The sequence below is a fragment of the Cavia porcellus genome, unplaced genomic scaffold, assembly GCF_034190915.1.
Source record: "Cavia porcellus strain 051 isolate PalLab524CR breed Dunkin Hartley unplaced genomic scaffold, mCavPor4.1 scaffold_29, whole genome shotgun sequence".
Lineage (NCBI taxonomy): Eukaryota > Metazoa > Chordata > Mammalia > Rodentia > Caviidae > Cavia > Cavia porcellus.
Window position 1 is genome coordinate 30,185,361 of NW_026947512.1, and position 18,834 is coordinate 30,204,194.

Genomic DNA, 18,834 nt, shown 5'->3' on the forward strand with positions numbered 1-18,834 from the left:
GTCTGGAAGAGATCAATGGCTTTTAGCACTGTTAATACTAGCAATGAAGACAAATGGTATTTTACTGTTAATTGATATATGACCAGTTTCACCATTTGTCAAATTTTAAGTATTCCTCTATTTTTCAGGGTAGTATATGCAATCATGTAATTAAAATTTCTAAGGCTGGGCCAGGGATTTAGCTCAATGGCATAAGCACCTGTCTGGCAAGTGCCAAGACCATGAGTTCAATCCCCAGTACCCAAAGTAAATAAATAAAATACCAAAATAAATAAAATTTCTAAATTTTAAACTATTTTATTTAAACTATTTTATTTCATCTACTAGCTAATTAATAAATTTTCTTTCCAAAGGTCACTGCATTTTTTTGACCAAAATTGTGTTTAAGTATGTATACACTGTTGCATGGCTCACTGAACTAAATTATATATGTATTACCAATAATAAATATCATCACATACTTATGTTTTATGAGACATTTAATTCTACAACACAATATGTTGTTATTAATAAAAGCCAACTTGCCAGGTAGATCTCTAAAGGCAACAAACTTTTTTTTGGGCTTGTTTTTGAAACAGTATCTCACTACATATTCCAGGCTGACCTTGAACTAACTAAAGTCAGGCTGGCCTCAAACTCTCAATCCTCTGGCCTCAGTCTCTAGTGCTGGAATTACAGGCAAGTAATTACACCAACTGATGACTGCATTTCTCATGTGGCTTTTATTTCACACAAACTATTCCTATGAACCAATAATATTCTACTTGCTAGCTAAAATATAGCAAAAAATCTGCAACACATGATGTCAGTATTTTAAGAATTATCTATGTATTATAATTACTTCATGATCCTAGCTCTAAAAAATGAAGCAACTTGTGTGTAACTTATTACCCAACATATAATAAGGATAATCAAACTATAACGTAAAGGCCAATTTTGGAAAATTTTATAGGAATGCTGTCATACGTATCCATTTATGTGTCATCTATGACTGTTTTCAAATTACAGTCACAGAATGAAGTAACTGCAATAGAGTGTTTAGCCGAGGAAATCTAAAACATATCTCTGAGCTTTTATAGGAAGTTTTCTGATCCTTGAACTAGTCCAATACTTTCACCAATAATATAAAACAACAAATAATGATCTGACAAAGCTTGTGTATATGAGCTGAAACTATAGCTCAAGCTACTTATTAATCAATTTTTCTTTTCACCACAAAAAATTCAAGAAAAAAGTGCCTAGAATTACCACAAAGAATTATTAATGTATAAACCCCATTTCAGAAGCAATATAAATCATCTTTAAAATAAAGCTCTTACCTCAATTCGTGGTTTCTTAGCTTCTGCTAAAACTTCATCTGCAGCTCGTTTCACTATAAGAAAGAATAATAAGTAAATGTACAGTTTTGGAATAAGTTTTTGAAAGTTCAAACTAAATCTCTGACAAAGCATACCTTGAGTAGATCGCTGAAGACCTATTTCTAGGGGGGCACTTCTGTCTATACTTGCCGATGTTGCTGAAAATTTAAAGATTCATATAATCAGATAAACAGTTGAACACATGTACTAGATATTATCACAAGTAAAATGCTCAAGTTTTGTTCCAAACAGTTCTATTATACCAATTTAGATATTTATATACTGTAGGACAGAAAATTAATAATTATTCATTTATTCAGTTAAAGACTTACTATATACCATTCTTCTAAATGCTGGAAGTTAATAAATAAGACAAAAACTTACCCTTTAATGAACAACAGAGACAATATGTAAGAAAACAAATATAAACTTCAAGTAAATGTATGAAATATAATGAAAAATAAATCAGGATGGCACTATACACAGATGGGAGAGGAGACAGAAGGATGGAATGAGATATATGTGTCTATATAGGTGTAGATAACTTCATAGATAAATATAGATAGATTTTTGGGGGGTTGTTTGTGTTTTGGAGTGCTAGGGATTCACCCCAGCACCTAGAGCACAGACTAGACAAGTACTCTATTGACTGAGCTACAACTCCAGCCTCATGCTTCTTTTTTAAAATTTTGAGACAGGGTCTCACTAAGTTGCCCAAGCAGCCATCCCTGCAATCCTCCTACCTCCCAAGTAGCTGGAACCGCAAGCATATCTCAATAAATCCCAATTTATTTTATAGTTTAGGTAGAGTGGTCAGAGAAGTCTTCTCTAATAGAATACTGGACAATATCTGAGCACGGATCTAAAGAAGATAATAAAGAAATGAGCGTGGTGACAACATGGAGACGAGGTATTGAGACAACCTAGCAATTACAAAGGCACCAAGATTAGAATAGCTAAAAGATCAGTGAGACTGATGGGAGCAAAGGACAGTTGGTAGAAGATGAGGTCACAAAAATTAAGGCAAAAGCAAGATCACAGAGGTCAGCATAAGCTTTATTCTGTGTGACAGGAAGTCAAAATGGCCTTGAACTTGTGAATGACACAGTCAAGCTTATAAGTCTTTTCAAAAACAGTCAGTCTTAACCGTAAGGCACAGACTACATTGTATAAAATAAAGAGTAGAAAGCTCAGAGAAGGAAGTACAGAATAGTTCGTAATAGATTAAATGTTATAATAGTTTTAGAGACAGGGAAAAGGACCTCCTTATAGCATAGATGTGAGATGTACGAGCCTGTCTAGGCAACAGCAGAGAGTCCCATTACTCATTAGTAAGACAAAAAAAAAGAAAAGACATAACGTTTTTATTCTGCATGGGGAATGGGAAGGAAGGAGTGAACTGGACATTCTATTTTACGTTAAATTTCAGATGACTATTAAAGATCCAAAAGAAAATGATGATAGTGAATTTATTAATCTAGAGCTCAGGAAGTAGCATAAACACAGCTGGTCCTTGATCAACCGGGAATAAAGTACACTGACTCCTTCACAAGTTAAAAACCCATATGTAAAGTTGACCTTCAAAAACTTAACTACAGGGCTGGGGATTTAGGTCAGCAGCATAAGCGCCTGCCTTGCAAACAGGCACTCGTGAGTTCGATCCCTGGTACCGAGAAAAAAAAAAAACTTAACGACATGGCCTACTATTTGCTGAAAGCCTTACAAATAACAGTCAATACATATTTTATATGGTATATGTTTTGGTGAGAAATATAAAAGAAGCACGAGAGAATATATTTTACTACAGTACAAAATTTACCATAGATGTGATATGCTCACAAAGACATGACTATCATTAGACAACATTTTAAGCAGATATCTGCAACCTCTGAGCTCACCACAACAGCAACAGGAAGCAGCTATAAAATTACCAAAAACTACAATTGATTTTATGGAGTCAAAATTTAATACTGCATCTTTCATTTTCTCTCAACTGTGAATGAAATTATCAGTGATCAATAAGTACATAAGTTTTGATAAATTTTTAATTTTCTGAAATAGACTTGTGTATATCTTATGCTAAGTGATACGAAAAACCATTTACATATATTTTTATACATTTATGACATAATCTTTTTTTCTTTCAGTACTTCTAGTTCATCTGTGAGTTTTTCAAATTGTACCACCAAATCAATTTATCAGTGAACCTATGCAGATCTAATCCATTTGTTCAAGGATCAACAATATTTTAATTTGTCAGAATATGTGTGATATTTAAAGCATAAAACTAGAAAAGATAACCTACAGACTTAGGGTTAGAAGAGAAAAAAGAAAAGTCTAGTTACAGAGAACTTCCAGAATTATAAGTCAAGCACAGAAATAACAAAAATACACTGGCAGGCAGATTATGAGAGAAGAGAGCCAAGAGTAAAGTAAAACAAGGCTTTCCAATTGGGGAGTGTTTGCCAGGTATGCTAGCGCATACTGTAATCCCAACACTTGGAAGGCTGTGACAGGAGGAGCTTTGTGAGTTTGAGGTCAGCATGGGCCACACAGTGAGCTCAAAGCCAGCCTCAACTACATAATAACATTGTCTCAGAAACCGGAAAAAAATGAGTGGGGGGAGTGGTCAACAGTAGCAAATACTGTTGCCAGGTCAAAAAAGGTAAGGGTTTAAAAAAAAGGTGAGGGCTACCAAAGGATGCTGCAATTCTTAAATTATGATTGACCTTTCAAAACAATGGTATTAATAGGACAGTAAAGATGAAAGCCAGATTGGAGGAAGCTTCAAGAATCCTAGGTTAGGTTCCCACGGTAGGTGCTATCCACCTGGTGTCATGTTGGGATTATCACAGCTGGGACAATAAAGGCCATCGCAGTGGAAAGTGGGAAAAGAAAAAGAATCATAAGGCCGGGCATAAAGCTCAGCAGCATAAGTGTCTGCCTAGTAAGCCACAAGGTCCTGAGTTCAATTCCCAGTACCAAAAAATAGAATCATAATTTTTAAAAAATCCATAGGTTAAAAAAGAAGTTGTAATATAACACCAACTTTCAAAGAATTTTATAACAAGCAGAAGACAAACACAGTAATACTTATTAAGAATGTGGAATCAAAAGCAGTTTTCAAAGATGAAATATATCTTACTCTATGTACTCTAAAAGATAATGATACAAAAGAAAGAAAACTGATAAGACATGACAGAAATAGCAATTTAAGGAAGTAAAGTCTTTGAAACTGTGAAAATAATTCACACAGAGGAAGAGGTAACTAGCCTTAGGATCAGACAGTATAATCACCAAAACTAGAAAAAAGAACATATGTACATATCCATACATCAGATAATCTTTTGGTAGGATTATATAATATTTTCTTCCTGCTAGGTTTTATTCTGTAGTAAACAAAAAAAAAAGCAAAACTAACAAAAACAGGAAACAATGTCTATTTAAGAGTGGGCCAGGTATGGTGCAACACACCTGTAATTCCAGCATTTGGAAATTAAGTAGGAACTTGAATTCAAGGGTTACAGCCTGGGTTACACATGGAGGAGAAATCACGCAGTATAAAAAATACTTACAGGCTTCACCATTGAGATATCCTAGCAGGTCTTTCCGGTCAGGTCTTCTGACCACAGGAATGTTTTCAGTCTGAAACCAAAATTTTTTTAGAAGAAAAAATATTAAGATATTAAATGGATAACAACTATGTTAAATTTGATAAACATATAAACTGAATTTTTTCCAACATATGGTGAAATGTATTTTAAAAATCACAACTGTACAAAATGTTAAGCTAAAACTTTAAAACCTTTAAAAATCTTTTCAGCTAACATGTTAAGTTTTAGTAATTTTACTTCTGAATTTGCAAGAAGATGTATTAAGACATAAAGTAATGACTATTCTTTTTCATGATTTAACTGCACTCATGATAGTTACTGTATGTGATACCAGTATCTTTTCAGTCCTATTGTTTTCTCACTTTATGTGATATCTCCAGTGCTTTCTTTTCTCACACAAGTAAGACTTTTTCAAAATATTCCACTTGATCTGTACCAAATATAAAGTAGCCATTAAAACTAAATTTTGATAATTAACAACAGTTACATGGTACATATTACTTAAACATGAGAAAAATTATGTACAGATTATACAAGGAAATGTTAATGGTAATTGTTTACCTTCTATATTATATATTTATTTTTATCCAAGTGTGTAAAAATTATGCAAGCAAGGGGAAAAGAGTGAAAAAATTAAATCTGAAAAAATATCCATTTTAAGAAAATGGATAATTTTCCTTTAATTATCTACATTAGCAAGTTGTAGAGTGCTGAGTAAAATAGAACTGTACATTCTAGGTACCATGTCATCTCTTGGATCATGAATTCAATGAATATGTCATTACTACAATTTTCCATTTCATTTTTCTAAAGCAAACAGAATAGAAGAAAACCAGCAGCCAAAAAAAAAAAAAAAAACCCAAAAAACAGAAAAACTGGTAGCCAAGAGATTATGCAGTTCAACACCTTTGTCAGCTTCCATGAACAACAATGAGTAAGAACCCTATCATTGGCCAATTACCTCATCACAAATACTAATGACACTTCCCCACGTCAACCTTCTATACTTAATTTCTTGATGACTTCATTGAACATTATCTTTGTGTCTGTCTGTCTGTCTGTGCACATGTTTATCTTTCTTTTTTTGATAGTACCGGAGATTTAACCCAGGACTTTTGCACTCGGCTACATCTGCAGCCCTTTTTTATTTTGAAATAAAGTCCCACCAAGTCGCTAAATTGTCCAGGTGGGCTCAAACTTTCATCAATCCCCCAGCTTCAGCTACCCACAGGGCTGGGATTACAGATGTGCACTGCCACGTCCAGCTAACCGAACTATATTCAATCACTTAAAAATTAATCTTGGTATTTTTTAAAAAGTCAAGCCTAATTTTAGTTTCTTCTTATAAGTTTAAAAGCCTAAAAGCTATTTTTGTGAGTGTGCATATAGGTTATTTTAAACTAGTCTATGTGGATTATTAAAATATTAAATTATTTTCCGTTAAATTACTAAGTCTAGTAATATACTTCCTTTGGACACTCTTGAATTACAAACACATATTCACTCTTAAGAGTTAGAGGTCAAGAGTATCTATTTTAGAAACAGTCTGCTCACAAGAAGTAGCAAATAACACAAAAGAATTAGAACAACCTCAAATTTGTAGAACCCTAGGACTTTACCACACTCCCTCTTTAATTTGGCAAATAAAAGTTAAATCTAATGCAACCAAAGGTCCTACGGCCCATAGAAACAATTATATCCATTAGTTATGTAGTGCAAGTGTCCTACAGAACGTAACTTATAAATGTAAACCAAGTACTTGAATTATCTTTATTACCCCCACAATAGCTGTATCTAACAAAAGAGTCTAATTACTGCCTAATTCAGTTTTTAAAAATCCTGTATAAATGCAAAATTTTATAGACAGCACTTTTTTCTATTATGTCCCAAGTGGTTTCACACCAATTTTATTACTTTTTAAGTAAACATTCAACAGTAAGTACTATATACATTTCTTGCTCAAAAAGCAGAGTCCTACAGTTTAATACTTACAAAGCCCCTTAGAAGGTGGGATACTTTCTCAACTGCTTTAAAAACTTACAAAGGATTAAGACACATCACATAAGCTAGTAACTTTGACTATTACTAACACAGAAGAGGTTATAAAAGTGAATTTCAGACAGTTTAATGCAACTGTGCCACAGTGTTAACTCAAAAGATAACTGCAGTGTGAAAACTTTGAAAAACAATTTTAAAAACTATAAGAAAAAGTACAAGTTAATATAGCTCAATAAAGTATGTATTCATGGGGCTGGAGATTTAGCTCAGCGGCATAAGCACTCGCCTGGCAAGCATTAAGTCCTGAGTTCGATCCCTGGTACAAGAAGAAAAAGAAATAGAAAGCATGTATTCACATAAGTCAAAGTATGAATACATAAAACAAAAATTACTAAAAACAAATATTTGGCTATTTCATTATCTACCAAAGTTTCCTGTTTTTTTGTTTTTTGTCCAGCTATATCAAAAAGAAATTGAGGGTCTCATTTAAAAACATTAAACATTTTGGGGGGCATTTTATCTTGGCATTTACGGCAAATGCTAATGCAAAACAGCGAATATATCTCAAAAACCCTGACACTCAATTATAATATATTCTTTTTTCTATAGATGAAAGAATCTCACCATGAGTAATAAATTTTCAAACACTGAAAAAGCAAGCAAAACTCAAGACAGATCAAGACATAAATATAACTGTTAAATTTACTAGTTAATTCTAAAAAGGTATAAAGGTATGTTCTATATTGATATCAATTCTTGTAACAGAAAATTTTCTTGGGATCCAGAGTTTCTAAAAAATTGCCTCTTGCCAGACATGATGGCACATGCTTGTAATCTTGGCAAGAGGCTGAGGCAGGAGGATCATTGAGAGTTCAAGGCCAGCCAGGGCTACAAAATGAGTTCAAGGCCATCCTGAACTGCATAGCGAAACCTTGTCTCAAAAGAGACAGGAAAAAAAAAGAAAGAAAGAAAAAGAAAAACAGATTCTATCCACAGGTTTATATTTTTTTTACACATCTGTAAAAATTCCTTTAAAACTTCTACTATAGGGGCTAGGGATTTAACTCAGCAGCATAAGCGCCTGCCTTGCAAGCGCGTGGTTGTGAGTTCAATCCCTGGTACCAGTAAAAAAAAAAAACCAAAACTTCTACTATAGCTAAGCACAGTAGTATATGTGAACATTTCCACCTGCTTAGGAAACTAAGGCAGAAGGAGCTCAAGTTCGAGGCCAGTTCGGGCAATTTAGGGAGACTGAGTTAATATTTAAAATGGGGGAAGGGGGCTTCCCCTGTTATAATCAGAGTTAGAAATTTGTATAAATCACAGAATATCCTAATTTAGACCCTCCAAGAGACATTCATACATTTTTAGCCCAAGAGAGAATTTACTCATATCAAACAGTATCACTGAAGCTAAAAAAACCTTAAAATGAATTCTACTTACAGCTGCTCGTCGAACATAAACAGGATGAGAAAGGTGTACATTATTAAGCAGAAATAAGATGGAATCCAGTGTATAGTACTCTCTAGGTTGTCCTTCCTTTCCAGTCCTGAAATAACACAAACAAGATTTTTATTCACACTTTTAAATTATTCGGGCTCAGTTAAATGTATTCACTTACCCATATCCACTTGTCTATTCAACAACATACTGAATATGCACATAAAGGTAAAATCTAGTACTAAATTGGCTGTTATTAAGGCAAAAAGTAAAACAACAACAAAATGCAAGAACTTAGAAAAGTACACAAATACATACTCCAAAGTACTATGTACACTTTTTAAAATTAGGCCCAAATTAGGCTCTGGATTTTTTCAATTGAGAAAGAAACCTACCCAGTTACAAATTGAAGAGATCTTTAAAACAATCAATCTGCTTAGGATAAGTAATATCATTCTGAACTGACACTAAGTTTTACACTGTGGCTCTAACAGATAATTATCACTGAACAATGTTAACAACATTCTTTCAGTAAACACAATGAATTTCAAAAGTACAGCCCCTTGCCCAACAAATAGAGGGGACTGGGCTACAACCCTAATTCTTTTTACTTTTTGTTTTTGTTTTTGACACAGGGAGTCACTAAATTGCTCACATTGAGCTAAAACCTGTGATCCTCCTGGGTCAGCATCCCAAAGTGCTGAGATAACAGGTGTGTGCCACTATGTCCAGCAAGGGGTTTGATTCTTGTAACACCTCTCAAACTAGACCAACCAGGCTAAATGGAAATACAATTCTACATGTAATAAAACATTCTACCTTAAGAGGTACTAACTCTGAAATGCAAACACAGGTTACTTAAGTGTCCAATCTTGCTCTTCCCCCTACAACTATCCCCCATAATTCCAATGTACTATTTAAATTCATATGAATATCACCCACTATAATGAGCTATATATCTACTTGTCTAGCCTTTATTACTATTTGCCCCTTAAATCAATATATTTCAAACCACAAATCACATTAAGTATGGTACAAATTAATTCAATACAATTACTATAGTTTGTTGGGCATGGTGGTACACATCTGTAATCCCAGCACTTGGGAGGCTGAGGCTGGAGGATAGCCACAGTTCAAAGCCACCCTGGACTATGCAGTGATTCAAGGCTAGCCAGAACTACACAGCAAGATCCTCTTTCAAAAGATACCGAAAAATAAATAAGTAAACAAATCTCCACATTTTTACTTATAAACGAAAAAATAGAAAGGTAACAGAATGCCATATATGCAATAAGCATGAAGTACCATTATTAGTTTTATATATGTACAGCATGCACACACACACACATCCCAAGTGAAAATAATCCCTGTGAATTCACTGTTTTTGCTCTCTTTTGCCATGTGTTGTAACTCACTCTGGTGGCCCTACCAGCTCATGGTCAACAATTTCTCTTTACCTAAATGGGGAAGATGTTATTCCTTAAATTCAAAGTTTGCAATCTATTCTAAGCATTCCTTTTTTCACTAGCTAAAATAAATTGCTGTCAAAGTATGTTCTTTCGAGCCTCACTGCCTTGAGACACACAGTTCCCTCACCTTGGAGGTCTAATTCACCATTTCATTCACAAAAATCTTTGCCATTCTCCAACGCTTATTCATTTATTCACGAAAACGCTGTAGGATGCAAACATGTCAAACATACTTCTGTGGAACCTTCCCTAAACACCCCCAAATAGAAGTTACTGTTCTATTCTTATAAGCTTGAAAGCATGTCACACCAAGTCTTCTGTTTTAGCTCTTCTATCCGGATTAAGCTATCCTGTTTTAAAAGCAGAAACCAGGATCTTAGGAATTCTGTTTTAGCTCAAATCACCCTGTACCTTGAGTACACTGATCAATTTTTAAAGGAAAACATCCATTAAAAATTCAAATTATAATTCTATGTAATTTCTCTGAAAGAGGTAAACAATGGAAACCCAAAATATTTAATCAACGTTGCATAAAGCAAAGTATAAGGCAAAAAAAAAACCAACTTAAAAAGTTGCCAGTTTTTCATCACTCTTCACAAACCTCATTTCATTCAATAAAACAAAGTGAGTTCTAACTACCGTGATTCTAATTACAAATAAAGCACAAATGACAGAGGCATTATTAATAAGGCCCCAAATGATTAGTAAACCTATCTCTAGATGTTTTCCATAATGACTTAAGTTACAAAACTCCACGTGGATCAACATTCCAAAACATATTTTTTAAAAAACACTTTTCAAAAGCACACACCACCAATTTCTTGGACGTCAAAGGCTCATTCAATTTCACCAGTAACTTTCTGCCTGAGAAACTCCAGCTTGCACTTTTTAACACTGATTGGTGTAACTTCCAAATCTTTCCCTGACTTCACGATGTCTAGTCCCTTCTCTCTTAAGGAATAACATCTTCCCCATTTAGGTAAAGAGAAATTGTTGACCATGAGCTGGTAGGGCCACCAGAGTGAGTTACAACACATGGCAAAAGAGAGCAAAAATTAAACACAACAAGAGGGTCTCCCAGCACCACTCGGTGTGCTCCTTTGTGCACCTATATTCAGGTATACCGTGCACCAGACCGCTGGCACTCGACACATGCTGGTAAAACGAACTGGTAAAGCCAGAAATTGCCATGCCATCTTTCCCTCTGGCTTCTCAAAGACTTAAAGGGCTGGACTGCCACCAACACAGATCTGTCTCTTCCTTTCTCATCTTGAAAGCGCAACTTCTGGACAGAAACTTTTTCCCAGAGCACCCATTTCCCACCCCCCGTCCCCAAGGCAAACAGGAGGAGGGGCTTTTAAAAGGGGGGCTCGCCTGGGGGCGCCCAACCCTGCCCTGACACCTTTAGGCCAAAGCCATAGCTGACTTACCCCCAAACTACATAGTTGGTCTTCACGTTCTTGGGCCAGGAGAACTCCCCGAAGATCACTTCGTCTCCCTTCACCACGATCTCCTTCTTCTGGATGTTGTACTGTCGCAGGACGCTGAGCACGTCCGCCATCTTCCGCCCCCCGCCGCCGCCGGCCCCGGCCGCCGCCGACGCCGCGCCCGCCTCCTTCTCGCCGCGCCGCCTCGCCCTCTTCCTCCTCCGCCGCCGCCACCGCCGCCGCCGTGAACCAACAGCGGCGCCACTAACAGCCGCTCTCGCCTACGACAGCGGCAGGGATAGTAGCCACCCCGGCCGCCAAGGACCCCGCGCTGGGAGGCGAGGCCCCACCGCTGGCTGCCCGCGGAGAACGCCTGACTGCTTGCCTCCAGCGCCGCGCGGCCACCGCCAGGGGGAGCCGCGACCGCCGGGGAAACGCCCCTCCCAGTCTGCACTCTCGGCTGAGCCTGCTGCCGGAAACGTGGAACCCGGTACCCCGCGCCCTCGTAGGGCGCGCGCTCGGGAAACATCGTAGGGCGCGCGCTCGGGGACCACGCAGCCCGCGTTCCGCGGCGCGCGCCCGGTAGCGGCAGGTGCGCGCGTACCTGCGCGACGGGCGCTCCCTTCCCCAGCGCGCCGAGGCAGGAACGCGGCCTCCAGAAAGCGCCGGGGACTGCTCTCGGGCCCGCCCCTTGGCAGGACTTGCCGAACGTCTGTGGTGCCTTCCCACCCACATGGGACCCTCGGTAGCCGAAGATCTGTGGGTCCCGGTCATCTGGGATAAGCTCTTTTAGGAGAGTGGGGCTTCGCGTTTGGGGCTTAGGGTTTTTTGTTTTGCTTTCCTTTTGAGTGGATTTGCAGAGTGGAAGAGACCAAGTCGGTTGGACCATTTTGGCGCTGCTGTTGGTTAGCGGCTGTTTAACCTTGATGTTGTTTCATACCTTCTCGAAATCAGATTAGTGGAGAAAATGGGATTAAATAAGAAAATAAAGTGAAATGGTCTAGCGAGTCAACAACATACAATAAATATGAGATCTTGCTCTTTTCCTTGGAGGGTAAATTTTCCCATCCCGGCTTCTTCATCGAATAGCAAAAGACTGCCAGTTGTCGATGGGAAAGCTGTTTAGAAGTACAGAGGAGCGCCTTTCGGGCCATCGGACTTTTCACAGTGGCACGTAAGGCTCAGAGGTGTTCTTTTGGTGTGAAAACGTTGAAATAAATACACCATGGCCTGCGTACGTTGACCGAACACGCCGTGAGTCCCATATTTTTTAAAATGCCTCTTGTTATATCAAAAGGAGAAAGAAAAGGTAATTTTTTGGTGGGCATAATCAAATTCCCTTCAAGTTTTGTTACGTGCGGTAACCAAACATGCTGCAGATATAGGGGTATATCGTTTCCTATACCTGTATGGGCATTTTGCAACTTCGTTCCACAGTATGTCTGCACCCCTTAATGTTTTGCTGAACCTCACCCAGAACAGAAGTACTAAAAAGAACTATTGTTTAGCCCACACACTTCATAACCATTATCAGAACACTCAGCGTTTCTTGGCTTCACTTACTAATATGCTTATTTGCATCTTCCTACGAAATCAAAGGACTGTAGATCTCTAATGCAGATTCCTATGCATTGCACATTATTTGTCACACAATAGACTGCTAATAAACACTGAGTTAATAAATAGATGGAAGCCCTTTGTAATTTTGGGAATGATAAATGAATGTGAATGAATTCAAGGAAGTCAAAGTTTCATCATAAATAATCCCTCCAAGTGATAATCTTTTAAACACAAGTAATATCCAAGCAGGATTCTTGAATAAATTATTTTTATCTTAATGATTCCTAAACTCAAAGTAGTAAGAAATGCTATTAAGTAATTTGCCACTTAATAAAGAATCAGAGTTTGTAAAATTTTTTTCCCCAGACAAGGTCTCACTATGCAGTTCTTGCTAGCCTTGAGCTCACTTTTTAGCCCAGCATGGTCTCTAGCTTGCAATGATTCTCCTACCTCAGACTCCCCAGTGGTGAGACTAAAGGCACATACCCAGCAGAATTTGTAGATTTTTGTTTTTATGTAAATATTCTTAAAATTACACCACTAAGGTTGGCTAAGTGGAGGATGTAAAAATACCATAAGAGGCAATATTAGGAGAGCTGAAAACTTAGGAAATTAATGAGAGAAAAAAAAAACATTTTAAGCAGTCTATTTGTCTTGGGGAAAAACTGTCCACTTCTTCAATCATAAGCTCCTAAAAGAATTCCCAAAAATACTTAATTTTAGGTTTCCTGATAGATGTCCAGCAATCAGAAAGTTTCATGTTATTTTTAATTGAAAAATCATAGATCCTCAATTGTTGACAGTATGTATCTGAGAAGATTTTATCAGTCCCCAAGGGTAATCTTATTCTGGTGCCTTTCCAAATAACCAAATCCCTAGGTTTTAGATCATACAAGGTCTGTTTCAGTAGATATTTTGGAAATGTTGCTTGAATTAAGAATTCTGGAAATATTACAGATCTCTTTAGTTCTGTAATGAGTGGAATTTAGGATTTGAAGTAAATTTTTCAAATACGTGAAGAATACGGGGAAGCTTTTACATAATAAATAACTTGTAGGTCCCAGAATAGGTAGAGTATACTGCCATCAAAATAATGGCAATACAAAGGCCTTTGAAAGATGAATTTTCTAAGAACTTTGATAATTTTATTTTTAGGACTTTATTAGTTCTCTACTTTTCCTAAAGTTGTGGGAGATAAGAGAATTTTAGTTCCCCAACAAGAAAAAACCTCAGCCCACTTAGAAAATAAGCAAATGGGAACCAGGCATGGTGGTGCACAATCGTAATTACAGCACTCAGAAGGCTGAGGCCCGGAGGATTGCTGTGAGTTTGAGTCCAGCCTGGGTTACAATGCGAGTTCAAGACTAGCCTGAACTGCATAGTGAAAACCTGTCTAAAAGACCAAAAAAGAAAGAAAAATAAGAAAAAAGAAGCAAATGACAACCTAGAAAAAAATCTCCTACTTATTCCTGGGGGAAATGCATTAAAACATTTGGTGGTGTTCAAAGGAGCCTCAAGACTTTTGCTTCTGTCCATATTCTACTTTTAAGTCCTGTCCGGATTATAACCTTAGCTGACAGCATACAGGTTGGAAACTCCTCAGCAATGCCTATACAATTGTCCTACTAATGTTGCTTCTATGTCATTACTAATTCATTTCTGCTATTGTGTTTAATGTTATAATTAATATTACTTTTATTGTAGCTTCATCCTTACAGAATAACAAAACATTTTAAAGATTGTATTCATTATCCATTATATAAATATTATTGTTTCCACTTTTAAAATGCCATACTCTTCGAATCACACAGTACATATCTTTTTCAGATGGGCTTCTTTTGCTTCGTAATGTGTATTTTAAGTTTCCTTCATTTTTATGATTGATAGCTTGTTTCATGATAGTGCCAGATAATTTTCCATTGTCTCATGTATCATAATTTATGTATTCATTCACCCACTGAGACACAGTTTAGTTACTTCAAAATTTTGGAATTATGCATAAAGCTGATACAAATATCTGTGTCCAGATTTTTGTATAGATATACTTCGTAAGCTTTCAACTCCTTTGGGTAAATACCAAGGATATCAGAAAGAGCAAGATTACTGGGTCTTACAGTAAGAAAATGTTTCATAAGAAATTCCAAATTAGGGCTGGGGATTTAGCTCAGTGGCATAAAGTGCCTGCCTGGCAATTGCAAGATCATGAGTTCCACCCCCTGTACCAAAAAAATAAAATAAAATAAAAAATTCTGAATTATCCACCAAAATAGCTGTACTGTTTTCTATTCCAATCAACAATAAAGGAGAGAATTTTTATTGCTCTACACTCTTAGTGTGGTCAGTGTTATGTACTGTGAACATTCTAAAGGCTGTAGAGTGATAAGGCTTAATTTGCATTTTCCTGTTGGAATATATGTGAAGCATCTTTCCATATGCAAACCAAATAGTTTTCAAACAAAAGTGTTCGACTGACATACCACTATACTTTCACAAGATGCATAATTCTAGTTTGGTGAGGTGTTTGGTTTGGTTTAAATATCCCACTCCACTGTCTTGCAATGCATAGTTTCTGAGAAGTTCTTATCTTTTACCTGAGAAAGACAGAAATTCTTAACTTTATTCCTCTGTAAGTAAAGTATGTTCATCCAACTGGCTTTTTTCAGGCTTTTTTAAAATTGGTATTTGTATAAAAATAGTATTATAATTTAATACATGAATTATAGCACATGCTTGCTGTGTCTCTTCAATTTGTCTTTTTGCAGTTTAGTTAGCCTCATAATTATTTTTGATAGCTGGACATACTGTACCAGGTGAAAGGAAATGCTGTAAACAGGAGACCAAGAGGTGAATGAAGAAGGGAGTGAGGGAGGGGAAGGGGAAGTAAAAAGATTTAAGATGTGTTATGTACATGAATCAGCCTGCCATGATGAATATAGTTACTGCATACTGCAAACATGTACTAATAAAAATTAAAAGCATTTTTTTAAACCCACGCCTTTAGAAATGTGATGTGAAGGTATAGGGGAGGGGACATGTTCATAGTTATGTAATTAACTTTCAGTCTTTTTGTGAGGCTGTGCCTCCAAACTGTAGAGAAGTGCTCTTCAATCTGTGCCCCAACCTACTATTAGGTAAGAGGCAGAATGACTAGAGTAGTGTGCAGTTGGAGTTTCTCTTCTTCTGCACAGAATATTAAAGCTGGCTAAAGTTGTACATTCCCCTTCAGCCATATCAGTAGAGTCTGGTAAAACCCCACCTGATTAGACTCTGGTTAAATAGTTTTTTTGAGAACAGAACTGATTTTTAAAAACAGAATTCTCTGATGTATTTTAAAATGATTTCTTTTTCCCCTTCTCCTGCTGGAAAAATAAGGGAATTTTTCTCTGATAGTTACCATGAAAACCCAGTCTAACTCCTGGAGGTAAAATTTGTAAATGTTCTCCAATGACTGGATGGATCCCTCTAAAACTTTTAACTCTCAGACTTGTCCACTCTGAGTTTTCAGCAATTCAATAACACTTGGATTTTCCTACCTCAGTGGTGATTGCTGAGGTGGTTCCAACTCTGTATCTCTGCTTTCTGAATTGCAGCTTCTTCTTTCTGGCTGTCTCTTCAGTGTCGGGTCTACTGGTTTCTTGAATCCTCACTTTTCTTACAGATCTGAAGAGAGTTGTTAATTTTTCAGTCTGTTCAGCTTTTCACTTGATGGTAGGATAAAATGGTATCTTACAAGCTCCTTACATGTAGAACCAACATACTTGGTTTTTACATAGATGTTATTTATGTATCAGAGATTGTTTATTAATATAATCATTCACCTAAAGTCTTAAAGGTGGTTGTGATAACTAATTGATTATATCAGTTTGAATAAGAAACACCCAACTAAATTGGATTGGCATAGTTCTGGGGGTGGCTGAAGAGCTTATTTTGAGACAGAAGACCCAACCCAGTTGTGAGTGACACCAACCAACAGATTTGTAGCTTGAATGGAATGAAAGGAAACAAAGAAGACTTTTTTCTGTTTCTTTGGAGAGTTCCAGGCTTTGCCCTCACTTTCGGTGTCATCTCCTGGCTTTCAGCCAAGATCTGTCAGTTCTTCCAGCGCAGATCAATTGACATCCTGAAATGCACATGCCTGGGCCACTACAGTGAGCTCCAGGTCTTGGACCTGTGACAGAATCCTTCAGATCTCTAGCAAACAGAGAGCCTTCTTACACTCTTGCAAGCCTGACTCTGCAGGTAGCCCTTGTAAACTTGACTTGTACATCTGTATATAATATATATAAAATATAATATATATATATATATATATATATATATCTTGCATTAAATCTGTTTTTCTATAAAATGGAGACAAAACTTTAAACCTAAGGAGGGAGGATATATTGAAGAGAGGAAGAGATATTGAGGAAAAAAGAATCAAAATATACCATGTACAGGTATAAATTCCCTTTGTGAATATGTCATTATGTACATCTAAAATGTACCAATTTTGAAAAACTGCTTCTAAGATAATATATAACTAGTGTTGATTTCTTACTGGTTTTTTTAAATTCTATATTCTCTCTACCCTTTTTCTGTTTTGCTTTTTAAAAATAAAAAAAATGTACCAATAAACTTAGCTTAAATAAAAAATACATAGATAAATCTGTTTCTCTAGTAAACATTAACTGATGCAGATTTTGGCACCAGAGAAGTAAAGTTGTTGCTATGACATTAACTGGCCATGTGGTTCAGGAACCTTTGGAACTGGCTTGTATGAAGAGTTGGGGACCTTTTGGAGATGCTGATTGAAGAAGTAATCAGGAAATGCTGTAAGCTGTATTTGATTGTAAATTCTAGTCAGGGCTCAGAAAAAACAGACTGCTAATATAAATATGTCTGATAAAGACCAGTGTCAGAAGTTTCAGTTAGGAACAAGGACTGCATTAGCTGTTCCTCCTCTAACTGTGTGTCTCTGGTATTTTGTCTCAGCAATAAGAAAAGTAACTAAGACTCTAGTTAAGAACCTGCAATTTATAATTTTAACTAACATTAAATTCTTATTGGCAGAACAATTTTCTGCATTAGTTCTTGTCCATAGATTTTGCCTGAGACTGAGATTAAAGGCACAGTGAACTAACTAATCTGACAGAGGAAATTTCAAGGCAGTTTCATATTGATGTGGTGGCATAGTTGCTGTTGACTGCTTCACCCAGCTCTATGTTGAGAATCAAGAATCCAGAAGAATGATTTTAAAAGTTTTGAGTTTAACTGAAAAGCTTTAGTAAAATTGTGGTCTGAAAAGATAGAGCAGAGAAGAACTAGGTTGCTGAGAAGGAATAGGACAAGAGAAAAGATAGTCTGAACACATCTCAAGAACCAACTTGGCTCCACCCTTTGTAGCCTCAAAGTTGCAAAGGTGAAAGACTGCTTTGAGAAGAGAGCCCCAGAGCACCCACCATGTGCCAGAACGGTGGTGGCTAAGAGAATTTGTTTCATTGGATTGGGTTCCTAGTATTCAGCAATTTGGGTACTTTAAACCTATGAGAGAGAATAAGGCCTGGCTTCTGCTCCAGCTGATGACAGGTGTTGACATCACCCATGTGGTGCTATATTTATGAGTATGCAGAATGCAAGGGTTATGGGATAAAGAAGACTTCCACTCAGGTTTCATAAGAAGGTCTGGAAGGCCACATAGTCTGCTGGAAAGCGCAGAGAACAGAAGTTTGGAGTGCCAGGAATGTCGATCATCTGAGGAAAACTGCAAGGAAAAAGTATATCCAACCCAAGAGAAAAGCCATGGGAGCTATAACCACTGGCAGTGCTGTAGGGGCAGATCCCACCCCAAGTCCTTTGAAGATTATATCTTCCCACAGATTACACTGGATGTTGGACATGGAACTACAGGGTTTAATGTTTGCCCTGCTGGATTTTGGACTTGTTTTGGTCCTATTTGGTCCTGCTTTCTGTTCCTCTATTTGTAATG

At 36.9% G+C, this 18,834-nt stretch overlaps 1 protein-coding gene across 1 annotated transcript in view; it reads right to left on the reverse strand.

Annotated features, from left to right (window-relative positions):
* Positions 1–11,588, reverse strand: part of Cdc73 (cell division cycle 73) — a 143,749-nt gene extending 132,161 nt beyond the window's left edge. The window contains exons 1-5 of the mRNA XM_063239805.1: positions 11,310–11,588; positions 8,414–8,519; positions 4,934–5,003; positions 1,454–1,516; positions 1,320–1,372 (exon numbers count right to left, since the gene is read on the reverse strand). Coding sequence (XP_063095875.1) covers positions 1,320–1,372; positions 1,454–1,516; positions 4,934–5,003; positions 8,414–8,519; positions 11,310–11,440 — 423 coding nt within the window. The 5' untranslated portion in view covers positions 11,441–11,588. The remainder of the gene's footprint in view (positions 1–1,319; positions 1,373–1,453; positions 1,517–4,933; positions 5,004–8,413; positions 8,520–11,309) is intronic.
* Between the last annotated feature and the right edge of the window lie 7,246 nt (positions 11,589–18,834).